General features: G+C 42.1%; 1 protein-coding gene across 7 annotated transcripts in view; it reads left to right on the top strand.

Annotated features, from left to right (window-relative positions):
• Positions 1-5,216: 5,216 nt before the first annotated feature.
• TAF1 (TATA-box binding protein associated factor 1) overlaps positions 5,217-26,265 on the top strand; it is a 72,644-nt gene continuing 51,595 nt past the window's right edge. For 5 of the 7 annotated variants that reach the window (XR_003607785.2, XM_028095482.2, XM_028095484.2 and 2 more), the window contains exons 1-20: positions 5,217-5,460; positions 6,457-6,571; positions 6,713-6,829; positions 10,543-10,662; positions 11,776-12,017; positions 12,397-12,615; positions 13,015-13,233; positions 13,586-13,790; positions 15,456-15,632; positions 16,108-16,235; positions 16,347-16,454; positions 16,578-16,751; positions 17,415-17,588; positions 17,818-17,922; positions 19,835-20,035; positions 20,208-20,349; positions 20,718-20,848; positions 21,547-21,627; positions 25,527-25,676; positions 25,850-25,969. Coding sequence is in view for 6 of the 7 variants with exons in the window: in XM_028095482.2 (XP_027951283.1) it covers positions 5,281-5,460; positions 6,457-6,571; positions 6,713-6,829; positions 10,543-10,662; positions 11,776-12,017; positions 12,397-12,615; positions 13,015-13,233; positions 13,586-13,790; positions 15,456-15,632; positions 16,108-16,235; positions 16,347-16,454; positions 16,578-16,751; positions 17,415-17,588; positions 17,818-17,922; positions 19,835-20,035; positions 20,208-20,349; positions 20,718-20,848; positions 21,547-21,627; positions 25,527-25,676; positions 25,850-25,969 (3,108 nt within the window). In the remaining variant the exon portion in view is untranslated. The remainder of the gene's footprint in view (positions 5,461-6,456; positions 6,572-6,712; positions 6,830-10,542; positions 10,663-11,775; positions 12,018-12,396; positions 12,616-13,014; positions 13,234-13,585; positions 13,791-15,455; positions 15,633-16,107; positions 16,236-16,346; positions 16,455-16,577; positions 16,752-17,414; positions 17,589-17,817; positions 17,923-19,834; positions 20,036-20,207; positions 20,350-20,717; positions 20,849-21,546; positions 21,628-25,526; positions 25,677-25,849; positions 25,970-26,265) is intronic. The other 2 variants (XM_028095486.2, XM_028095483.2) reach the window with 1 other exon arrangement.

Genomic DNA, 26,265 nt, shown 5'->3' with positions numbered 1-26,265 from the left:
CACCCAGGTGCCCCAAGATTTTATTTTTAAGTAATCTCTACACCAAAGGTGGGGCTCAAACTACAACCCTGAGATCAAGAGTCGCATGCTCAACTGACTGAGCCAGCTGGGCACCCCAACTAAAATCCAGTTTTAGAACATTTTTCTCACCCCAAAGAGATCCCTCATGCAGTTAATCCCTGTTCCCGCCCCCAGCCCTAGGCAACTGGTAATCTACTTTTGTCTTTTCTGAACATTTTCTGTTCTTGGAATCAAATAATATGTGGTCTTTTTTTTTTTTATCAAGTAAGATCTACACCCAATGTGGGGCTTGAACTCATGACCCTGAGATCAAGAGTTGCATGCTCTACCGACTAAGCCAGTCAGGCGCCCCCAGTATGTGGTCATTTGGAACTCACTTCCTCTTTATCATAATGTTTTCAAAGTTTATCTATTTTGCAGCACCTATGGGTACTTTATTTCTTTTTGGGGGAATTTTTTTTTTTTTTTTACCAAACTTTTATCTTGCAGAGAAGATCAAGAAAGGCTTTCTCCTCCACCCCACCTCCCTAATTAGATTTATTTTTTAAAAGATTTTATTTATTTATTTGACAGAGAAAGACAGCGGGAGAGGGAACACAAGCAGGGGAGTGAGAGAGGGAGAAGCAGGCTTCCCGCTGAGCAGGGAGGGAGCCCAATGCGGGGCTCGATCCGAGGACCCTGGGATCATGACCTGAGCCCAAGGCAGACGCTTAACGACTGAGCCACCCAGGCGCCCCCCTAGTTATATTTATTGCCTCTCCCATTTTTCCCCTCAGTGCATCCTAGTTTGACTATATCTTTAAGTAAGAGAGTTGCTCTATTCCCTCAAAGAACTTTGGTCATTTGAAAGTAATCTAAAGTGTTCTTTAAATTCCCATAGTTCTATGTATCTTTTATCTTCTATAGTACATAGTGTCAAAAAGAAAAACCACAGGCCCACTAAGGCTAGGAGCCCCAGATCAGTAAAACCAAGACTTAATACCTTAACTAGAGTTTCAATTCCACCAGGAATATAACCTTTAACCAGTCAACATGCATTTTCCTGGTCAGCACTAGGAAATTTACTCATAGGCCCCTCTGTTCCCCTTTAGAGGGCGACCTTGCCTAAAACAGTGCTTTACTATTTTGGGGGGGGATTTTTAAAGTTTATTTATAATCTGTACACCCAACGTGGGGCTTGAACTCTATGACACCAAGATCAAGAGTCACATGCTCCACCAACTGAGCCAGGCAAGTGCCCCTACTTCATTTCTTTTTATTGCTGAATAATATTCCACTGTATGAATATACCATATTTTGTCTACTTATAACTGAGGGAAATTTGGATTGTTTCTATCTTTTAGCTATTATGAATAGTGCTGTTGTGAACCTTTGTGTACAACTTTTTTTTTTTAAGATTTTATTTATTTATCTGACAGCACAAGCAGGGGGAGCAGTAGGCAGAGGGACAGGAAGGAGCAGACTCCCCGCTGAGCGGGGAGCCCGATGCAGGACTCGATCTCAGGACCCTGGGATCATGACCTGGGATGAAGGCAGACGCTTAACCAACTGAGCCACCCAGGCGCCCCTGTGTACAGGGTTTTGTGTGGACATGTTTTCAGTTCTCTCGGGTATATACTGGAGTGCTGGAAATTGTTGGGTCATATGGTAAATTTATACAAAACCACATTTTGAGTCAAGAATAGCATCTTTATTATTTATAGTGTGTGAAGTCCCCTTCCCCATTCTTTTTTTTTTTTTAGAATTTTTAAAAAATATTATATTTAGGGCACCTGGGTGGCTCAGTTGGTTGGTTAAGCGACTGCCTTCGGCTCAGGTTATGATCCTGGAGTCCGGGATCGAGTCCCGCATCGGTCTTCCTGCTCGGCAGGGAGTCTGCTTCTCCCTCTGACCCTCCTCCCTCTTGTGCTCTCTCTCTCTCATTCTCTCTCAAATGAATAAATGGAATCTTTAAAAAAAAATAAAAAAAATATTTTATTTAGGGCGCCTGGGTGGCTCAGTTGGTTAAGCGACTGCCTTCGGCTCAGGTCATGATCCTGGAGTCCCGGGATCGAGTCCCACATCGGGCTCCCTGCTCAGCAGGGAGTCTGCTTCTCCCTCTGACCCTCTTCCCTCTTGTGCTCTCTATCTCTCATTCTCTCTCTCTCTCTCAAATAAATAAAATCTTTAAAAAAACAAAAATATAAAAATAAAAATATTTTATTTATTTGACAGAGAGCACAAGCAGGGGGAGTGGCAGAGGGAGAAGCAGACTCCCCACTGACCCAGGAGCCCAATGAGGGGCTCGATCCCAGGACCCTGGGCAGATGCTTAACCGACTAAGCCACCCAGGTGCTCCCCCATTCCCCATTCTATAAGCCTCCATCTACCTCCTGCTGAATCTGCTATTCCTTAAGCACAAGCATCTAAGAAGCACTGTAAAGTACATTTAGGGTGCCTGGATGGCTCAGTCAGTTCAGTGTCTGCCTTCGGCTCAGGTCATGATCCCAGGGTCCTGGGATCGAGCCCTGTGTTGGGCTCCCTGCTCAGCGGGGAGCCTGCTTCTCCCTCTCCCTCTCCTGTTCCCCCCACTTGTGCTTTCTGGCTCTCTGTCAAGTAAGTAAAGTCTTTAAAAAAATAAAGTACATTTAGAAACATACTCCATTTTGCTTTTTTGTTTTAAATATTAGTATAGCAATTATATTCTCCTATAACTTTTCATTACCAAAGTGCAGCTTCTCAGCTATGCACATTTTGGCAGATGTTTGTCATCTGGCCTAGAAATGTAACTACTGTTAACATTCCAAGGGACATCCATACAATGAAGTATTAAGGAGAAATAAAAATGAATGAGGAACAGTGCTACAAAGTGGTACACTGTGATTTGAGGCTAAATTAAGTGAAAAAGAGCAAGGTGAAAGTATATATAGTATGCTACCTTTTGTGTAATGAAAAAATATGTATACTCATTTGCTTATTTTTGCAAAAAGACATAGGAAGTACAAATATCAAGTCGTTATATTGTACACCTGAAACTAATAGAATGTTACATGTCAATTACACCTCAATAAAAAACAGGAAGGATAAACCAGAAATTAAGGAATGGTTACTTATAGGGAGTAGCTGGGTACTGCGGTAGAGGGCATAGGCATGGGAGCGAGACTTCTCTGGAAATAGCTGTTTACATACTTTTGACTTTTAACCATGTAAAAATTTATGTATTTTAAAAATTAAATTATATAAAAAGGTAACAAAAGCAAATCGTAAAGTTGAATAAAAACAACTCCACAGAGGGGGAAAAAAATGGTTCAAGTAATTTTTACACACAGTACACTATGTATCCTTAATAGGATATATTCTAAGGACAAAAAACTGCAAAGAACTTCTGAACTTTACTTAGGTTTATTGTTGGTAGTGGCATCCACCTTGTAATTCTGAAAAGAGTCAATATATGGATGTTGGGAACCAGAATTTTAATTGTAAGAGAAGCAAGACAGAAATATGAAATGGGGAAAAGTGAGGGAGAACCCTGTGGTGTTGGACTTGAATTGGAGGTATTAGTATAAATTCATTTATTTATTTCTATTTTTTTAAAATATAAGCTCTATACCCTGTGTGGGGCTTGAACTCACAGCCCCAAGACCAAGAATCACATGGTCTACTGACTGAGCCAGCCAGGTGCCCTTTAACTCATTTTTTTAGCTCTCTCCACTGAAAGGGCCTATAAGCAATGATGCCCCAGTTTCTAAATACCATTCCTCACTAAAAGATATCAGGGCTCCGTGGAGAAATGGCTTATATTGGGTCTGGGACAGGAAATGTACAAAGTAAGCCTAGAACATCTTGTGCCAAAAAGCAAGGAAGTACTCCAAGACTAATAACACAGGTGCCAGAGTGAAGTGGGTCCCACTAGACAAATACGGAACAGTTTGAGCATCAAAAAGGATAATGATGGTGCTACATTATGACACATTAAAATAAAAACGGGAGAAGGGAGGTAAGACCCAAGTTCTTTACTTGAATAAATCCACTTAAGTGTAGAAGGAATTTAAGAATTAGAAAAATCACTTTTCTGTACTCTCCCAACATAATTGATTCAGGCAAGGATCATTAAGGGATGCTAAAACCATTGGGTGAATATTCACAGATTCTCAACCCCATTTACTTAATTACAAAAGGAAAAATGCGCCTTTGCAACGGTGAGATCTGGCGCTCAAATAGCATCACCAATAGTGTGACAACCTGACGTTTGTGCCTTCTGATGGCCGGTAAAATATTTAACGTAAATCAGTTCGAGGAAACAATCTGACGAATTCAGAATATGGAATACTTTCAAGACAATTTGCTTTTGATTCTTTCAAAAAAACTGTAGTGTCATGCAACACGAAGAAAAGGCTGGTGTTTCTGGATTAATACTGAAGGGAGATTACCAAGTTCAGTGCAAGAACCTTCAGCGGATCCTGGATTGAAGCGCAAAATGCCCCAACTAGGACAACGGGAAATCTAAATACGAAACACGAACCGTATGTTAAATGATAACGATTTAATGTTAATTTTTAAAGATACAATAATGATTTTGTGACTGTGTAGAAAAATGTCCATTTTTAGGGCTGGAGAATCACATATTTGTAACCTACTTCAAATGGTTCAGAAATTAAAAAAAAAATAAAACCTGTAAAAATGTTAACAATTGTGAACCTAGGTGAAGGATCCTGTTCCTTTTACTCATCTTTTTCACACTTCCCGAAAGAAACCGAGGGAGAGGGGACTCCATTTCCATGGGGAAATGTCAATTCAAAACAACTTGGATAGGTACCTCTGGCACAGTGCAATTTACGGCCAGTTTCTCCTTAAGAAGCAACGACGCCGCAGACAGACCGGAGGACTGCTTCTAAGCTTTACTTCCGCGTACCGCGGCGTGGTGACCCGCGGTTAGTAGAACGTAGGCTACGTGACCCAGGCAGCTCCTTCTGATTGGAGGAACAGCCGTGACTCTAACCCAGGGCGCTGGGAATGCTCATGCGCAGATTAGTGGAGGCGGCGGGGCCCAACATTTCCTTGACCAACCGCTTTCCACATAATCAACCTCCTGATCGCGTACGGTCGAATCAAAAGCCGTTAGTAAAGTAGTGCAACCAATTCTCCTTTTTCGTAGGCCGGCCGGTGTTTCCGGTTATCCTCCCCCCCCCCCCCCCCACCATTCCGCTTCCGGTAGGGCCTGGTGGGGTCAAGGAGCCCTGTAAGTCACTTCTGGGCGACTAATGTTTTTATTTCCGGTCCATGGGACCAGGCTGGCGTTTGCTGCTGCCTGCAGCCTCTGGTGACACCACAACCGCCATCATGTCAGACACGGACAGCGATGAGGATTCCGCTGGAGGCGGCCCATTTTCTTTAGCTGGTTTCCTTTTCGGCAACATCAATGGAGCCGGACAGCTGGAGGGGGAAAGCGTCTTGGATGATGTGAGGGGGCGGGCGTGTGAGGGTTGGGGGTAGTGCGGCTGAGTAAGAAGAGCAGAGGGTGCTTAGAATAGAGCCCCTGTGAGAGGGCGCGGTTAACGTAAAGAGGAGAGGAAATGAGTAGCGGACACTATTCTAGTAGAGCGTGCATAACGTAGAGTGTGGAGGCTCCGTCCTGGGTGAGGGTGGGAAGAAGAGAGAACTGTAGGCAGGCCCTCGTAGGTCAGGGGTGCTGATGTGGGTGGCCTTGGGGATCATATCCTAACAAGGCAGCCGGAAAAATAGCGTAACCTAGTGACATCGCTTTTAAGCCGTTGCTCTGAGGACTTTGGAGATTCTCGGAACTGCCTGTCTGACCTCGTTGACTTGAGGTGGCTCTAGAGCAAGAGGACTGGACAGCACCTGTGACAAATCGTGTGGTTCAGGTCTCAGTTCTTAGAACAGTGAATGTTCAGACTATTTGAGGCAGACCCCTTCAGGTCCAGTGCACTTCTTGGGTAGTTTTCCCAGTTTTCACTGACATTCATGAAATTGTTTCTGTGTCCAAATGGACCTTACCTACTTTCATTTAGGTTCATTTTCTCAAGGAAAAAATATTGATCAGTATTCCTCTTCTGCATCACACACAAACACAGAAAAGGTAGCAAAAAAAGTTCTTGTCATCCCTTCTCTAATCCCAGCGACCTCATTTGCCTTAGCCTTTATTCAGAGAACTGTTCCATTTGTTTAGTCTTGGTGATGGTTCTTTGACTAATCTTTTCTTATTAAAGTGGGGTGATGAAATTGGACTTAATACGTTGATAAAGATCTGATCAACGTGGAGTTTAGTGGAAGATTTACTTTACAGTCCTGGAATGTGATGCTCCTTTTAGCACATGCAGAGTTATATTTAATATAGATTTACAGCTCTGTGTTGGACCAGGGAAATAAGTAAGCCTTGTGGTGTGGGAAGCTTAGGTTTAGTTGCTACCTTTGACTCTGGTGCTGTCCCTTTTTCAGGAGTGTAAGAAGCACTTGGCAGGCTTGGGGGCTTTGGGTCTGGGCAGCCTGATCACTGAACTCACCGCAAATGAAGAATTGACTGGGACTGATGGTGCCCTGGTAAATGATGAAGGTGAAGTGTGGGTCATGGGGAGTAAGGAGGGAGGAGGCTAGCCACTTACTATGTATACAGTTTTCAATGGGAATTATTTAAGGGAGTGAGAGTTACTTGCTTTTTGTTGAGATATACCTGCCCCCCCCCTTTTATTTATAGGATGGATCAGGAGTACAGAAGATGCTGTGGACTATTCAGACATCAATGAGGTAGCAGAAGATGAAAGCCGAAGATATCAGCAGACGATGGGGAGCTTGCAGCCCCTTTGCCACTCAGGTGATTCTTTAGTGTCATCAGTAGAGCATTCCAGTTCATTTTCTTGCTGTGTAGTCCATTTTGTTTCTATGTATGCTTTCTGCTATTGTTCCTGCTCTCCATCCTTTGCTTCTCTCACTTTTTGTCAGCTCAGTTCCATGTAGCTTGCTATCTTTTTTTGTGTGTTCTAGGGCAGTGTTATACTCAGATGTTTATTCCTCATACTGGTTATCCCCAAACTTTTGGTGAATGCCAAGTAAGGATGATAGCGCTTTCCTTATCATCTAGTATTGGAGTACCTACAGGGTTCATGGCACTGTTTTAGGTATTACTTGAACTCAGTCTTTGCTCTTAAGGACTTGGTAGTTCAAGGAGGATTAAGTATATACAATGTCATATATAAATGAGCACACATATTTATTGGCTCAACTTCTATTAATCACTCAGCACCTATATGCTGACAGAATGAACTTAAGGCTTGCTCACAGTATAGGTTTCTCTCCCTGGTATAAGGTGCTACATACAGAATCAGAATCAGAGCTAGAAGGGCTCTTAGTGATTATTTATTATTAACCTCATCATAGATAAAGAGAACTTGGTCTTTAATAAGATGTGGGACTTTATTAAAAGTTCTATAAGTTAGGTAGTGGCAGACCTTGACTAATTCAATAATTCAGGTTATTAGACATTTATTGAGCTACTATGGACTATAAACTATGATAGTATGGTACAAAGATAATAAAATCCATTTTCTGATCTTGAGCTTAGTTCTGTGGTCTGGAACCTAGAGCTACTGATCATAGTTCCTTTTTTTTGACTTGCAATTTTTTACAACTTTTAATTGAGGTATAGTTGACACAAATATAATTGTTTCCACTGCCTTACGTTACCTCTCACTTCTTGACACTTTTGTATGAGGTTGCTCATTGTTCATTGTCCACCGTCCACCTCTTTGAATTAGATTTTGGGACCAGTTAATGGATTTGAGTGCTTGTTATAGAGCGAGACTTAACCATTACCACATACACAGGAGGTAACCCAGAAAAAGAGAAGATACAGGTCGCACTTTCAGGGATATTATTTTCATTTGGGGAAGATGGGATAAACAAACACGAAGCATAATTATTCATAATAAAAAGACATAAGCCAGCTACAAGCTCATACTTCTGTATAGAGTAGTGTATTTCATTTCAAGAGGTTGACAGAATATCTGAGACAAATATTGTAACTTATTTTTAAGTACCGTGGCTTAGGCTAAGGGGGAGGTGGTAGCAGCTCTGATTTTCAGGGAATATTGGAATTTTCAGGTTTGGGTTTGTTGTCTTGGCTAAGGATGTTAAGGAAGAGGACGAGTGGGGGTGTCCTAGTTGGTTTTTATGAGCTGACCTCCTAGAAAAGGAGGATGCTGCATTTGGTAGTCTTAGTACTCTGGGATGCTCATTTCCAAGTTCTCTTATTCAGTGAAGGTGCCTTCACCTGTGTCCTAACTTCTTCCTTCTCTGGTATTGGCTCCTTCACATGGCTTGATTTACAAGGATTCTTCTTTGGAATAATTGGAAGTGGGTGGAGGTCATTAGAAAAGATGTCATGGAGGTGAATTTTGAGCAAAAGTTTGAAAGACAGGGCTTCATGGAGAGGGAGCAGCAGGGCATTTTGGTTTGAAAACATGGCTTGTCTAAAGGTTTGGAGATAGAAATAAGGAATAGTGCAGGGGGACTTGGCCAGCAGGTTTTCTTGAAAGGAGTGGAAAACATACCACTAGATAGCAAGGACCAAGGATAGAGTAATTTGACAGCACTTGTATGTATGACTTACTTGGGATTTGATGTCATCAAGGATTGTATACCACTGTTGATTGTTGAGGAGGGGGCAGGGTGGTATAATGAAAAGAAAATGGACTTTGGAGTCGGAATGATAGGTTCAAGTCCCAGCTCCATATTTAGTTTGATCCTGGGAAAGTTGCTCAGTCTTTGAGGCTTGGTTTGTAATAATGCCTCAGTTTTCTAGTCTGGAATAAAGGTGATAATACCTCATTAATTGGTCTTATGTGGGAATTTAAGTTCATTATCGCAGGGACTGAAAGCACCTACATAGTACAGTGTCACGGTAGATGCTCTGTAAATGTTAGTTGCCTTTCCTTCCCTTTTTTTTTTTTTTAAAGATTTTATTTATTTATTTGACAGAGAGACAGCGAGAGCAGGAACACAAGCAGGGGGAGTGGGAGAGGGAGAAGCAGGCTTCCTGCAGAGCAAGGAGCCCGATGTGGGACTCGATCCCAGGACCCTGAGATCATGACCTGAGCCGAAGGCAGACGCTTAACGACTGAGCCACCCAGGCGCCCTTGCCTTTCCTTCCTAAATGAAAATGAGAAGTGATACTTGTTGCTTTGGGGTTTTGATTAGAAAAGGGGTAAAGGGACAGACTAACTTGGAGACTGTTCTTGCAGGCTAGATGTGAAGTCATCAAGGTCTCAAGTAGGGTGGCAATTGTGGAAAATGCTAAGCAGAATTAAACTTGAGAGTTGCCGATAAAACATCAGTAGGACTTGGTAAGTGAGGAAGTACATTGGAAAGAGTATAGGCTTTGTTCAACCAGCCTTACTTTGTCATTTAAAACTTTGTGACCCTGAGTAAGTCATTTCACTATCTCAGAATAATTCTTACTTTGCCAACATTCTTGGGAGGATTATAGATAAAATAACTACAGATACCTGGCATATAATGGGAGCTAAGTAAATGGAAGTTGCTGTAATGACTACTATTAATGATTGATTGGAAAAGCTGTGTTGGGGGATAAGAGATTGATGGAGACTTAAAGTCCTAAGTTGGGTAAATGAGGCTGGAGGTGGTACTGATAGTAAGGAAAGGGAGTTTTAAAGAGGTGAAGGATATTTCAGTGTGATGAGAGATGCAGTTGTGGAATATCTGAGTGGAAAGGTTCTTTTTAAAAATATATATATTTTTAGTTTATTTGAGAGAGAGAGACAGGGACAGAGCATGAGCTGGGGAAGGAGGCAGAGGGAGAGGGGGAAGCAGACTCCCTGCTGGGTAGGGAGCCTGATGTGGGGCTCGATCCCAGGACCCTGGTTCGTGACCTGAGCTGAAGGCAGACGCTTAACCGACTGAACCACCCAGGCGCCCTTGAGTGGAAAGATTCTTTAGGCGGGAGAACATGCGGTGTGATTGTAGAGGGGTAAGTCAGGGCAAGACCTACAGATCTGGGTTTAATCTGGATAAGGGTGATTCTTGAGTAAGGGAATGGAGCTTGTGTAGAGGAATAAAAGAGTGTTCACCGTCAGGTGTTGAGTGATGCCAGAGATTAAAGGTCAGTGAAAAGACTTAACAAACTGCAGAAGGTAGACAAAAAAATGTGTCAAAGATTTGGGGAGTGGGAAGAGAGAAAGTTCAGTCGTAAAGGAAACAGAAGGAAGAATGTTAAATTCAGTTACGAGATTGAGCAGGATGAAAATAAAAAATCAAATAGGATTTGATCGGGAGAAGGAACAAAGGTTTTAAATGGTTCTTGGGAGCTCCCTCAGTTTCTATATGAGGTATAGATAGTGTTCTAGTATTTGGTGACACTGTGTCATCATCTCTTTCTGAAGGCAGAAGCTGTACCTCCTGTGTGTTCTTAAGGGATCTGTATAGTGTTTCATGTGGTGCTTTAAATTCTTGCATAACAAACTCGGGGCTGTTGTGTGACCTTCTGGATGATCATCTTGCTGGTTTCATTAGATTATGATGAAGATGACTATGATGCTGATTGTGAAGACATTGACTGCAAGTTGATGCCTCCTCCACCTCCACCTCCAGGACCAGTGAAGAAGGATAAGGACCAGGATGCTCTTGCCAGTGGTAAGTAGAGACTGTCTTCTTTTGTCCAAGGAAAAGTTCCATTCATAGATCTAGGCTTTTGAGATACCCATAGGGAGCTATTAAGATTAAGCTGTTAGGAGAGGATACAACTTCTGGAAGTGATTCATACAATTTTCAAATGTTAATGTCAAAGGGAAGTTTTACTTTTAAAACATTTGGCAACAGTATTTTAACAGGTACTCAAGAAAAAGTAGTTTACGTCAGTGGTTCCCAAATCTGGCTGCCCATCACAATCATCCCAAGCCTTACAAAAAAAACAGATTTCTGACTCACCCAGAGAGTCTGATTCTGAAGATCTGGAATAGAGCCCAGGAATTTCCAAGTGTTCTCCCATCAATTGCTGTTGCAACTGAACTGCATGCTAGTATTTGGAAACTACCTGTCTAGATGACTCTCTTTAAAAGAAAGGATTAAATGCGGAAGGCATCCTAGAATGTGCATAAATCATGTAGAGCCAACTACCAGATTCAGAGATTTCCAAGGCAAGGGCTTTAGTGATCTTCTCCACCTTTCCTGTGTCGGCCACTAGTAACTCTGTCCTAGGCTAGGAGATTGCGGAAAGCAGTGTTTTTCATCTCCTGTGTTTTGAGAATTATGTTAGCTTAAATTCCTCCTGTTAGAGTTTTCACCATTTCTGCATTAGTCTGCAGGCTAAATAACATCTGATAATTTTATGTCCTGGATCTTATTTTATGTTAAACAATTTCATTATCATCTTGTGGGCTTAAAAAAAAAATTCTTCAGTTTATGGGTCCCCGAACTAGAAATGATAAGGCCCGATTGGTATAAAAGTGTCATATAGTTTTGCTATTGATCACATTCCTTTAATATATGTATAGAAAGTAGTAAATGTAGTAATAGTGTTTGTTTTCTCTCATCACAACCCTAGGGTACCAGGTACAAGGTGAGTTGGGGATGGTGGGAGATAATGAGTTGGAATGAGTTTTCTGGGTTGCATACTAGTGATCTGGGTGCTTGGAACTATATCCCCTGCCAACTGAGCCATGCATATAGCCTAGAGTGGGTACTGGCTGAATCGGAGGAAATATGCTCACAGTTACATGCCAAAGGGGTTTCTCTTCCTTGTTGCAGTGTCTGAGGATGGAGAAGGCATCATCTTGCCCTCCATCATTGCCCCTTCCTCTTTGGCCTCAGAGAAAGTGGACTTCAGTAGTTCCTCTGACTCAGAATCTGAGATGGGACCTCAAGAAGCAACACAGGCAGAATCTGAAGATGGAAAGCTGACCCTACCATTGGCTGGGATTATGCAGCATGATGCCACCAAGCTGTTGCCGAGTGTCACAGAACTTTTCCCGGAATTTCGGCCTGGGAAGGTACTTTCCATGGAGAATGCCCACATTGCAAACCACTGACCTCTCCTAAATGCTGAGATATTGAATATAGAATGGATAAAGTTTACAAGTTTCCTTATTCAATGACATTGTATTGGGTCTTTTTTAAAAAAGTCATATGCATTGATGATGATACTTGTGTTTTACGTAGTTCTCGTTAGAAATTGTCCTTGTTGCCTTAAAAGAACTAGTCCAAGTTGTTAAGGGATGCTTCTTTACTTCCTTGGTAGATGTTGTAACTCTGAGTTCAGCACTCCTCAGTCCCTCCTCCACAGCCAAGTAGACCCCTCAAGGGAGTTTGCAGACCCGGATGCTGCTGTTTTCCTATTTGATACTGAGTCTTTGAGTCTCTGTGTTCTAGGTATTACGCTTCCTACGTCTTTTCGGACCAGGGAAGAATGTCCCATCTGTTTGGCGGAGTGCTCGGAGAAAGAGGAAAAAGAAGCACCGGGAGCTGATACAGGAAGAGCAGATCCAGGAGATGGAGTGCTCAGTAGAGTCAGAAGTCAGCCAGAAGTCTCTGTGGAACTATGACTACGCTCCACCACCGCCTCCAGAGCAGTGTCTCTCTGATGATGAAGTAGGCAAAATAGAGACCTGGGATTGAGACCTACAAGAGGAACAAATGAGTTCTTCCCTAGCTTATGTCTAAATTGGAAATACCACCTTAGCAGGCAGAGTCCTGTGCTGATTATGAATGAGTAATCGTGAGTTCAGTCTTAGTGGCTGTCCCTTCTCTATTAGAGTAGAGAAGTATTGCAGGCCTGCAGTTGGTGGTACAGGCACTGGTGAATAGGAGTTTGAATGATAGGCAGAGTGTGCCCTGATCTAGCTCCATTGTTCCCATTCTAATTCCAGTCCTGTTGAAGAATCATCCTTATAGTTCCCCTGACTTCCCTTCCTGACTGCGGACTCCCTATAGCCCTAGGACATCTGGGATCAGGAAAGGCTCCTCCCCTCCTGCTTTGTTCTCTTACAGATTACGATGATGGCTCCTGTTGAGTCCAAGTTTTCCCAGTCAACTGGAGATACAGATAAAGTGACCGATACCAAACCAAGAGTGGCTGAGTGGCGTTACGGGCCTGCTCGACTGTGGTATGATATGCTGGGTGTCCCTGAAGATGGCAGTGGGTTTGATTATGGCTTCAAACTGAGAAAAATGGACCACGAACCTGTGATGAAATGTAGACTGATTGAGGTAAGTGACGCTGATATGTAAGAAAGGCATCTGCGCCCACGGCCCTCTCCGTTTTACTTAACTTTGCTTTCTAGTTGGGTAGATGCCAGGCAGGGTGTCTTCGGTGGGAGATGGAGGTTCTAAGCCTTGTGCTTGTTAAGGTATGTCGCCCTGGCAGCTAGGCCCCATTGCAAGGGTTCTGTTTGGGCAGTTAGTGCTGCGCTGGACCAGGAGTGGGAAGAGGCAGACATTGCTCCATCATCAGGTTCTTCTTTCAAGTCAGGGACCACATTCGATGTGTCTGATGGGGGATCTGGAGTGGAAACTTTGACCAGTGACCATTCAGGGATTTGTTCCTTCTCCGTTTCTGTAGGACTTCAGGAAACTTGAGGAAAACAGCACTGACCTTCTGGCTGATGAAAACTTCCTGATGGTGACACAGCTGCATTGGGAAGATGATATCATCTGGGACGGGGAGGATGTCAAACACAAAGGAACAAAACCTCAGCGTGCAAGCCTGGCAGGCTGGCTTCCTTCCAGCATGACGAGGAATGCCATGGCCTACAATGTTCAGCAAGGTGCGCTTCTGTGCTGGCCATGTCTGGCACACTGCCCTCTATCTCCGTCATCCTGAGGGCGTTCAGCTGTGCTCTCTGCTGCCGCTGAGGGGCAGCAGAATGGTTTCGACCTGAGCCCTGATTCTAGTCCGTAATAAGTTGTACACTATTTTTTTTTAAGATTTTATTTATTTATTTGACAGAGAGAGACACAGCGAGAGTGGGAACACACGCAGGGGGAGTGGGAGAGGGAGAAGCAGGCTTCCTACTGAGCAGGGAGTCCGATGGGGGCTCGATCCCAAGGACCCCGGGATCATGACCCGAGCCGAAGGCAGATGCTCAATGACTGAGCCGCCCAGGTGCCCCTTAGTTGTACACTATTTACAAGCTAGGGTGGACTCTTGATTTCTCATTAGAAAAATATGAAAACCACTTTGAAGTTAATGGTCTTTCCGAACTAGAACAAGGCTTTATCTCTATGGTCTACTTCTGTTTTCAAAGCCAGCCCCTTTGTCTTTATCATGCTAGAATTTGCTTTTTCTCTCCTTAAGTATGCAAAAAGAAAAAAAAATGGTACATCATGCTTAATGTAGACAACTTTGAAAATAGCATACAGTGTCAAAAATCACTGATAATCCAGCTATCCAGAGATGATCGACTATTAACTTTTTGGTGTATTTTGGTTTTCTGTCTTCTGTGTGTGTATGTAGTTGAACTCATTTCTGTAGACAGTTTTGTATACTGTGCTGCTCACTTGATAGCAGTATTCTATGTCATTCAAAGTTCTTCATAAAAATGTTTAATGACATGGGAAACAAAAAAAACAAAGTGGCATATATGATACCCTGTTTTGTAAGTGGGGGGAAAAAAAGCACACTATATAATCATAGAAAGCCGACTGAAAGGAAATGCACTATGGGATTCACAGTGGTTATTTCTGGTTTGTGAGATCACAGACAGCTTCAGTTTCCTTTATATTTTTCTGTATTTCCCTTCAGTTACCCTCGATTACTTTCATAATCCGGAGGAAAACAAAAATGTCTTAATTCTTAAATCTAAGGAAGAGGTTTTTTTCCTTCTCTTGTTCTATCTAAAAGCTTTGCTGGTTGCATTGTATTATATGGATGTTTTCATCATTTACCAATAGTTATTGTATTTTTTATATATATCTAAATTACCATTTATTGTTAGTATATTTTACCATATTATTTATTACCATGATTTCTTTAGCCAGTCCCTTATTAAACACACTTAGCTGTTTAAATTTTGAGTCTTATGAAAAATATTGCAGTGAACATTTTGTCTGCAACTATTTTTAAAGGGAGAAATACACTGTGTACACTAGTCTCCTTTTCAGTAGCCGCATGAATAACTTTTTACTAACATTTGCTCCTTTTCCCTTTGCTGGAATCATGATTGAAAGGGGCATAGTTGGGGCGCCTGGGTGGCTCCATCGTTAAGCGTCTGCCTTTGGTTCAGGTCATGATCACAGGGTCCTGGGATCGAGCCCCGCATTGGGCTCCCTGCTCCGCAGGAAGCCTGCTTCTCCCTCTCCCGCTCACCCTGCTTGTGTTTCCTCTCTCGCTGTCTCTCTCTCTGTCAAATAAATAAATAAATAAATCTTAAAAAAAAAAAGGGGGCATAGTGTTTTGTCTCTTATTGAGTGTTTCCTCCTCTTTTGAGTAGGTTTTGCAGCCACCCTGGATGATGACAAGCCTTGGTACTCTATCTTTCCTATTGACAATGAGGAGCTGGTGTATGGGCGCTGGGAGGACAATATCATTTGGGATGCTCAGGCCATGCCCCGGCTGTTGGAACCTCCTGTTTTGACACTTGATCCCAATGATGAGAACCTCATTTTGGGTATGGTATTGTCGGACCAGTGTTCCTTCTCTAATTGACAGCTTGCTGCTAATGTCAAGGGACGAGGAGATCAGAAAAGTTGGGAAGGTCAAGACTAGAAGCTTCTCGGGGGCGCCTGGCTGGCTCATTCAGTGGAGAGGTGACTCTTTGATCTCAGGGTCGTGAGTTCCAGCCTCACATTGGGTGTGGAGCCTACTTTTAAAAATAAATAAAAAGACTAGAACTTTTAGGTAGCAGTTGAGAAAGCAAAGTTGTGGCTGTTTCTAGTATTTCTGTTTTGCTTAGGGAAAACTCATAATGTAGGAATATTGAAAAGTAGTACCTTTGAGATTCCAGGAGTGTAGTTTGTTTGAATCATCTACTAGAAGTGGTCTGGGGTGGGATGAGAGATCTGGTTAGGAAGTGCAAAGATATCTGTTGGGAAGGTGAATCTTCAGGGATAGTATCTCCAGAGTGACTTTTGTTTCATCCTTAGAAATTCCTGATGAAAAGGAAGAGGCCACCTCCAACTCCCCCTCCAAGGAAAGTAAGAAGGAATCATCTCTGAAGAAGAGTCGAATTCTGTTAGGGAAAACAGGGGTCATCAAAGAGGAACCACAGCAGGTCTGCGGAGGGAGAAGGGACCCCAGGGTGTTTAGAAGAACAGAGAAAGGTAATGGAGAAGGGTAGTCTGACTAAAATTTATTTGATACCTCTTTGATGTCTCATCATTAGAACATGTCTCAGCCAGAAGTGAAAGATCCATGGAATCTCTCCAATGATGAATATTACTACCCTAAGCAGCAGGGTCTTCGAGGCACCTTTGGAGGAAATATTATCCAGGTAAAGGTAGCATTTTTTTCTGTGATGGATGGGAACCACTGCCTTGTTTTGATGGAGGATATGGGTAAATCTTGCCTAGGCTGGAGATAGTATTTAATTTGAACCCTGTATTTCCTGTCTTAGCACTCGATTCCTGCTGTGGAATTAAGGCAGCCCTTCTTTCCTACCCATATGGGGCCCATCAAACTTCGGCAGTTCCATCGCCCACCTCTGAAGAAGTACTCCTTCGGGGCACTCTCTCAGCCAGGTCCCCACTCAGTCCAGCCCTTGCTAAAACACATCAAAAAGAAGGCTAAGGTATGACTGAACTCTGTTTAGAAAAAAAAGAAAAAACAGCTGTAAAAGACGGTAGAGTACAAATTGGGGAAACAGACATGATACTAATATCGATGATATTAGGGAATTACTTTTTTCTCAGATGGAATGTTGTTAAAGTTATTTAGGAGAATATCCTTATTCTTAGGGGATGCATGTGAAAATACTTAAGGGTGAAGTGTCATGATGACTGCAGCTTTCAAAAATGATTCAGGGGGCGCCTGGTGGCTCAGTCGGTTAAGCGTCTGCCTTCGGCTCAGGTCATGATCCCAGGGTTCTGGGATTGAGCCCTGCATTGGGCTCCCTGCTCAGCAGAGAGCCTGCTTCTCTCCCTCTGCCTGCCGCTCCCCCTGCTTGTGCACGCACCTTCTCTCTCTGTCAAATAAATAAAATCTTTAAAAAATGATTCAGCAAAATCTGTAGAGATAATTTTAGATAAAACAAATAATGTAAGATACAAAGGTATATCTAGGTGGTGGGATAGTAAGTGTTTGTAGTGTCAACTTCATGGTTGAAAGTTTTTACAATGAAGTTTAAAAAAAAGGCAAGGCAAAATCATTTTTGGTGTCATAGTCTCAGAATGAACATCAGTTTGCAGTTCTTGTCCTGTCAGGAGCTGAACTGTATTCTCTTTGTTCTGGGCAGATGAGAGAACAAGAGAGACAAGCTTCTGGTGGTGGAGAGATGTTTTTTATGCGCACACCTCAGGACCTCACAGGCAAAGACGGAGATCTTATTCTTGCAGAATACAGTGAGGAAAATGGACCATTAATGATGCAGGTTGGCATGGCAACCAAGATAAAAAACTACTATAAGCGGGTGAGTGTCTGAGAAAACATTTGTTATTAATATAGTTGTCATTACATATTCAGCAATAGTCTGCGAACATATATTTTGTCTTTTTTATGCTGTAAGTTTTTTGGGAGAAAGAAATGATATCTTTTTTGTAGTTAGTAATATTACTAAAATGCTATGCTCAAGGAATATTTTGTGTAGGTTTATTGATTCTAGTCTGTGATAGTAACTGGGTCTTCTGTGTTCCTTCTAGAAACCTGGAAAAGATCCTGGAGCCCCAGATTGTAAATATGGAGAAACTGTTTACTGCCATACATCTCCCTTCCTGGGCTCTCTCCATCCTGGCCAGTTACTGCAGGTGAGGGATTCTTTCCTGTTAACAACTCTTTCCTAAGGAACTTGACAGGTGAGGAGCTAGTGAGCCCAGAAAGAACCAATTCTAGTTGATTGAGGTACTATTTATATATCAAGTATGGGGAGGATCAGTATAATCCCCAAATGATTATAATCTCCAAATTTTCTTTTTTTTTTAAGTTTTTTTTTTTAAGATTTTATTTATTCATGAGAGACAGAGAGAGAGAAGCAGAGGGAGAAGCAGGCTCACTGCTGAGCAGGGAGCCCGATGCGGGACTCGATCCCAGGACCCTGGGATCATGACCTGAGCCGAAGGCAGACGCTTAACCATCTGAGCCACCCAGGCGCCCTCCAGATTTTCTTTTGATCTTTTTATTAAAACTGGCTCCTAATAAGGTTATTTGTAAACTAAATTTGAAATAGTTTTTGGAAAACACACATTGGTAAGAAGTCCAGAAACATCTGGGTGGCATACGGAAGTCAACCTGGGATTAATAATTTACTGTAGTTAACTAATGAGTATTTAATTTGTATCTGCAGAATTGGTATATTTTCATTGTATTAGTCATGATCATTTTGAGATACTAAAGCACACCTGAACCATGCCATTTACAGTCCTTAGCCATAGTAAAGTGTTTCCCACCCCCCCCCATTTTGTTCTGATGGGTGTAGAGAGGCCTTCTGATGACAGAGCTTTTACATGTTGTGTTAAAGGGAAGTACAGAGGTGCACGAATGATGTGAGGACATCTCTAGCACTCTCCTACCTTGTTTTTTGTCCTCCATTTCTCTTGGTAGTCTTAACCACTTTTCCTCTTCGTACAGCTAGTGTATTCTATTACTAGTATTGCTTACTCTCCCAAAGGCTCTTTAGACTGTTCCTGGCCTTCCTCTCCCTATAACTTTCTGTCATGGCTACTTTTATAGTCTCTTAAAGATTCTTTTTTATCGGGGCGCCTGGGTGGCTCAATTGGTTAAGCGTCTGCCTTCGGCTCAGGTCATGATCCCGGGGGTCCTGGGATTGAGCCCCGCATTACATCAGGCTCCCTGCTCAGTGGGGAGTCCTCTTCTCCCTCTCCCTCTGCTGCTCCCCCTGCTTGTGCTTTCTCTCACTCTCTCCCCCGCTCTCTGTCAAATAAATAAATAAAATCTTTAAAAAAAAATCCTCTTTTATCTTCTGTAATTGTTTTTCTCCCCATTTCACACTTAAAATTTTCTTTTTTTCCCCCCACACTTAGAATTTTCTATCCACATCCATATATTGAAGGTTTTCTTTCTTTCTGTCCTCCTTTGATTTTCCGAGAAGTCTTTCTTTCGAATCACAGGCTTGATTGGTTGCTATCTGGCTGCTACTTAAGCTTAAATGTTCCTGTCCTGTGTGTTTAGTCTGTCTTTTCTAGCATACTTTCTACTCCCATTAGTTTTGGTTTTGTCATTTTATTAATTTATTTAACAAATGTTTTGGTGTTACCTATATTCTGTCAGGAGCTATGCTGGGCCTAAGGTGGTAATATACTACTTGTTAGTTTACAGAGTCATTTTCATATGTAATCCTAGCAATCCTACAAGGTATAGGCATTTTAAAGTATCTCTATTTTGTAGATGAGGACAGTTAAGCTCAGAGATATTAAATAACTAATCTGACGTCATACAGTGAGTAGCAGAGTCAGTGTCATCTGAATCCAAATCCTGTAGTTTTCCCTACTACTGACTCAAAAAAGTAGCCAGTGGGTAAAAATTTACTTTCTAATCCTGTTTGACATTCCATATTCCAGTTTGTTTATATTACTGGATAGGTTTTAGATGGCATCATGGGGATGGGAGAGCAAACAAGCTTGATTTTCCTTTCTCCTCCTTAGTTGACTAAATTTCCTAGGACTTCTCTGTATATAACTTTTGTGTTTTTACCTTTGTTAGGCATTTGAGAACAATCTTTTTCGTGCCCCAATTTACCTTCATAAGATGCCAGAAACTGACTTCCTTATCATTCGGACAAGACAAGGTTACTATATTCGGGAATTAGTGGATATTTTTGTGGTCGGCCAGCAGTGCCCCTTGTTTGAAGTTCCTGGGCCCAACTCCAAAAGGGCTAATACACATATTCGAGACTTTCTCCAGGTAAGAATGTCAGAATAGGGAGGTGGGTCACGATGCACATAACAGAGTATTGTGGATTTGGGGGCACATCAGGAAAGATAAAAATACATAGGGGCTTAGCAGGGGAAGGAGCCCTGGCGAGCACTTTTGTCCTCTGTTTTGCCAAATGAAAAACATTCGGTTTGTTGGGCAGGTTTTTATTTACCGCCTCTTCTGGAAGAGTAAAGATCGGCCACGGCGGATCCGAATGGAAGATATAAAAAAAGCCTTTCCTTCTCACTCAGAAAGTAGCATCCGGAAGAGGCTAAAGCTCTGCGCTGACTTCAAACGCACAGGTTATCACTTGTGACTAATTATTTGTTCTCTCTGTCTCTTTCTAAGAAAGGGATTATGGCTTTCAATGAAAGGATAAACATACAGCTCACAGATTTAGAAATTGATAGTCATCAAAAGAGGGAAGTAGTAAATCTAATTATGGAGGCTCTGATTGCGTTTTGATTTGTGCCTGCCAGGAAATTCATTGTATGTTGGATGTCATGAAGTGCAGGAAACCTAGCAGCAGGGGTTTTCTTTGGCAGTCAGGCTAACTGTGGCTAGACCTTCTGGGACATCGTGTGGTTCAGTCTCGGTTTGTTATCCTTGTTGCTGTCAGTGGAAGGGCCTTTGGAATGCAGAATGGTCTCATTCTCTCTACTTTTTCTAGGGATGGACTCAAACTGGTGGGTGTTGAAGTCTGATTTTCGTTTACCAACTGAAGAGGAGATCAGAGCTATGGTGTCTCCAGAGCAGTGCTGTGCTTATTATAGCATGATAGCCGCAGAGCAGCGACTGAAGGTGAACACCTTCCTCTTAGGCGCTGCCTGTGCGCGTGGGTTTGTTTCAGAGAGCTGAGGATGAAGACTGTCCTCACTGGCTTAGAAACAATGGTTACTAGATTATTAACCGGTTACTTAAAAATTCAAGCTCTGAGGTACTCTGTGTATGTTGGTTCGGAGGAAAACTACAGCATAGCTAAGTGTCAGTGGGAAGGCTTCATGAGGGACTTAGGGCATATTGTTTCATCCATTTGGGTGGTGACTTTAAACTATGTTCTTTACAAGACAGGTGTGTAAACAGGGCAAATACTTCAAGGTTGTTTTCCATAGCCTTCCAGGAGGGCAGAGGTGATGGTGCTGGACATGTGCTATAGAGAAGCACAATATCCTTCTCAGGCCCAAACAGGAAAGATCTAGCCGGGCTGAGATAGTGCAGCTACACCACTGAGTTAATGAGTCTGCGGTAATGAGCATCTCTACTTAGCTTCCTTTATGGTCCTTAACTATCCATATATCAGCTGGCAAGTTCTCTGAAATGTAATGTATCTTCTGATAGCCTACGGATGTAGAGTGGTGACAGAGACAGTGAAGACTTTACAGAATCCATTCTCTATGCAAAAGTGTACTTTGATATTCTGTACTTGGTACTTAATGAAACTTGTACTTTGTGTTTTCTGATTTATTGATTGGTTAACGCTTAGATTTGTGCTCTTCCAGGATGCTGGCTATGGTGAGAAGTCCTTTTTTGCTCCAGAAGAAGAAAATGAGGAAGATTTCCAGATGAAGATTGATGATGAGGTAAGGCTTTACACTAATTTTTTTTTAAAGATTTCATTTATTTGACAGAGACATAGCGAGAGAGGGAACACAAGCAGGGGGAGTGGGAGAGGGAGAAGCAGGCTTCCCGTGGAGCAGGGAGCCCGATGTGGGGCTCGATCCCAGGGTCCTGGGATCATGACCTGAGCCGAAGGCAAACGCTTAACGACTGAGCCACCCAGGTGCCCCGTGAGAACTCTTTTCGTCTTGCAAAACTGAAACTCTATTACCCATTAAATGACAAGTCCCCATTTCTTCCTCCCCCAGCCTCTGCAACCACCATTCTATTTTCTGTCTCTATGAATTTTACTACTCTAGGTACTTCCCCTAAGTGGAATCATACAGTATTGTTTTTATGTGACTGGTTTGTTTTATCCAGCATGATATCCTCAAAGTTCATGCATGTTGTAGCATATATCAGAATTTCCTTCCTTTTTAAGGCTGAATAACATTCCACTGTGTGTATATACTACATTTCGTTTATCCATTCATCCACCGATGGACATTTGGGTTGCTTCCACCTCTTGATACTGTGAGTAGTGCTGCTGTGAACATGGGTATGCAGATCTCTCTTCAAGATTCTGTTTTCTGTCCTTTTGTATATATACCCAGAAGTGGATTACTGGATCACATGGTAGTTCTATTTTTAGTTTTTTGAGCAAACTCCATACTTAACTTTCTTCAAAGCAGCTGCAGCATTTTACGTTCCTATCAATGGTATATAAGAATTTCAATTTCTCCACACACTTGCCAACACTTACTATTTTTTTGATAGTAGCCATTCTAATGGTTGTGAGGTGGTATCTCACTGTGGTTTTGATTTACATTTCCCTAATGATTAGTGATGTTGAGCCATCTTTTCGTGTACTTGCTGGACATTTGTATATCTTCTTCTGAGAAAGGTCTATTCAAGTCCTTTGCTTATTTTTGAATCGGGTTATTTGGTTTTCGTTGTTGAGTTGTAGGAGTTCTTTATTAATTCTGGATATTAATCTCTCATCAGATACATGCTGTGCAAATATTTTCTCCCATAGGTTGCCTTTTCATTCTGTTGTGTCCTTTGATGCAGAGAAGTTTTTAATTGAGATATAGTCCAGTGTATCTAATTTTACTTTCGTTGCTTGTGCTTTTCATTCCATATCCAAGAAATCATTGCCAAAACCAGTGTCATGGTTTTTCCTCTATGTTTTCTTCTAAGAGTTTTATATTTTTAATTCTTATACTTGGGTCTTTGATCCATTGTGAGTTATATAGGAAAATATTTCCGACGGATGAAGTATAAAATGACACCCGATGGCACCAGATTAGGTTGTCGCTACCTGAGCAGCCACACCCATTCAAACTAGCTTTCCACAATACTGCTCTCATTCCCAGTTAGGGAAGACGCCAAAAGCTAAGGGCGGAGGTATGCTTTCTTCCTTTGCCTTGTTAGCTATGGCACGCCACATTGTATTTACTTTTAGGTCAGGACACTCCTTCATTTTTTTGGGCTTCTTCTCAGGAGGACCCTTAAGCTTCTCCTTTTCCTGGTTCCGCTTAAGCCGCCTAAGTTGCTCTTGAATCCTCCGCCGTTCCTTCCGCATCTCTTCCCGATGCTGTTCATCAAAAAGGGCAAACTTCCGACTGAATAGCAAGGGGGAAAAATATCACAGGACCGTAAGCAAAGCTAAACCAAGACGACTGTCCTGATAGCTAAACACCTCAGAACTAAAGTAATGCATCCGGACAGAAATAAAAGGGGCTACCTGCATTCCCATCTCCCCCACTCATCAGCCTTCCATGTGCAGAGCGGCACCTCTCTCTCTCAGGATGAGACGTCCTGAGTCATCCCTAAGATTTTTGCCAACCAACCACAAGGCAAAGGACCCAGGGGGAACTGAAAACATGCCTTTATTTTGGAGCAGATTTGGAACTCACCCTGTGATTTGCAGGAACTACCAGACTATTTTCCACAGTGATTGCATTATTTTTACATCCCTATTAGCAATGTATGAGAGTTCTGGTTTTTCCACATCCTTGTCAACATTTGTTATTTTTATTATTATGGCCCTCCTGTCAGTTGGGAAATGTTCTCTCACTGCTGTTTTGATTTGCATTTCCCTAGTGGCTAAGGGCGTTGAGCATCTTTTCATGTGCTTATTTATCATCCAGACATCTTCTTTGGTCAAGTGCCTGTTCATCTTTTTAGTCCACTTTTATTTTCAATTGGTTGCTTGTTTTTCTTCTCATTGAGTTTTGAGAGTTCTGTATGTATATTCTAGGTCCAACTGCTCTATCAGGTATGTGATTTGCGAAAATTTTCTCCCCGTCTGTGGCTTGTCTTTTAATTGTTTTAACAGTGTTTTATGAAGAGCAGAAATCCAAATTGTCAGTTTTCTCTGTTTCTTGTAGTTTTGCTATTGTAGCTAAGAAATTTTTATCTAACTCAAGGATGCAAAGATTTTCTTTTATGTTTTCTTCTAAAAGTTTTGTTGTTCTAGGTCTTATGTTCAGATCCCTTTTAATTTTTGTATAGGGTTCAAGGTATAGATTAAGGCTCTTTTTCTTGCGTATGAATGTCCAATTATTCCAGCTACCATTTTTTAAAAAGTTGAATGATGTTTTAAAATAAAAATTTAAAACCAAAATCTGATCATATAACTTTCTTGCCCAAAGACTTCCTTTGGGTCCTCACTTTTTTAGAAAGAAGCTCTTCTCATGATTTACAAGGTGCTACATGGTTTGGGTCTTTTATATAACTCTGATCTCCTCTCATCTGTCACTGTCCATCTCGTACTCTAAGCTCCAAACACACTAAAATTCATTCAGTTCCCCTCGGTTTCTTCCTTTTGCCTGCCAGGATTTTGCACCTGCTTTTCCCTCTGCCTAGGTCATTTTCTTGCCACTCCTCTACCATCTTACCTTCACCTATTTCCTTGGAAACTTCCCCTGACTCCTGCCCTCACTCCCACTGTAGTGGCTCATCATGCTTACTTTCTTTATGTACAGGTAACACTTTTTACTTTCCTATCAATGCACTGATCATGTGCTATTGAATTTGGTTGGTTATTTGTCTCTTCTCACTAACATGAGGTCCATGGGAAAGTAGTCCCTGGCATGTGGTAGGTGTTCAATAAATACCTGTTAAGTCAACAAATGATTGTAAATGAGGTCGGACAGAGTGAGTGAAGAAGCACTGTGGTGTTCTTTTGAGGTTGGAGTGAAAAATGAGTAGATGTCTAAGAATTTCAGAAAGTAAGGATTTTGTCAAATAGCCTTTGAAATTGAATCTTGATTAGCGAATTGGCCACTTTTTAGCTAATCGTGTATACTCTTAATTGGTCTGTGTGGACAAGCACATTCCTCTTGTCTTAATTCCCTGATTATTTTGCAGGGTCATTAAACACTATTCAGGGTCCCAGGAGAGGACAGACCAAACCGGTGACAGAGGTAGAATGGACCTGGGGTTAAAGCCAGTACTTTGTAAAACATGCTTATCATTTAGTTATAGAATGTATCGGCTATTCTAAAGAAGCCATTTGAGCAGTTGGGCAGTCAAATGCATCATCAACCTCTTTGAGCATCATGAGGGTGGGGCAACACTGTCTTTGAGAACGCTCAGTATATCGCAAGGGATATGGGGCTGAAGGGTACCACTGTTCCGCATATTCCTCCTTACACTGGCTGAGATCTTGATTTCTGTTTAATATCATAACGTAAGTACCATAGAGGGGAAGAAGAGTAAGCTGAATACTGGGCAGCTTTTTATGCAACTGTTGATCTTTGTGGATAATTGAAGAAAGCATCAAATTGTCCATTACTGTAATTATTCCGACGTTCTAAGTATGGCTAGACGTAGAGCAAATGCTTCCCATAGCCCTCAGTCTTTTTCTATACCTCAGGTTCGCACTGCTCCTTGGAACACCACAAGGGCTTTCATTGCTGCCATGAAGGGCAAGTGTCTCCTGGAGGTGACTGGGGTGGCAGATCCTACAGGGTGTGGTGAAGGATTCTCCTATGTCAAGATTCCAAACAAACCAACACAGCAGAAGGTGAGACTGTCTGAAATCCTAGAAACTAAAAATCAAGGGAGGAAGAAATGGAGGTTAAGGAGTGAAAGTGAAGGGGCTGGAGGATCTGGCACTTAAGTTGACAGGATGGCTTAGGTGCCTCCTATAAGGAGTTCAGCTTATTACGATTCTTGCCTATTTTATGTTTGAGATAGGATGATAAGGAGCCTCAGCCAGTGAAGAAGACAGTGACAGGAACAGATGCAGATCTCCGTCGCCTTTCACTGAAAAATGCCAAGCAGCTCCTACGTAAATTTGGCGTGCCTGAAGAAGAGGTGAGCATGGAAGAGGAAAACTTAAGAGTCTCCTAGGGGGGCTTCGTACAGAGAGGGAAAAGTTAGGAAGCAGAGGCAAAGAACTATTTGGATAATTTTGTGGTGTAAGTTGTAGTACACTGGATCTTAGGCACTTTTTCAGGAGTTAGCTTTCCCCGAGCTTTCTGTTTAACCTGCTTTGGGTGATTGTGTTTTTGTTGTTTTTTTTTGGTCTGGCTCTCTGAGTGTGTGCCTTGGTTTATTCTTTGAAATTTCTGATGATTTAGGTTGAAATCTCTGATGATTTAACACAGAAC

This window comes from Eumetopias jubatus, unplaced genomic scaffold (assembly GCF_037043125.1).
Source record: "Eumetopias jubatus isolate StellerSeaLion01/CBP00866 unplaced genomic scaffold, mEumJub1_p1.0 scaffold_11, whole genome shotgun sequence".
Taxonomy (NCBI): Eukaryota; Metazoa; Chordata; class Mammalia; order Carnivora; family Otariidae; genus Eumetopias; species Eumetopias jubatus.
This window is presented reverse-complemented; position numbering and strand designations above follow the sequence as displayed.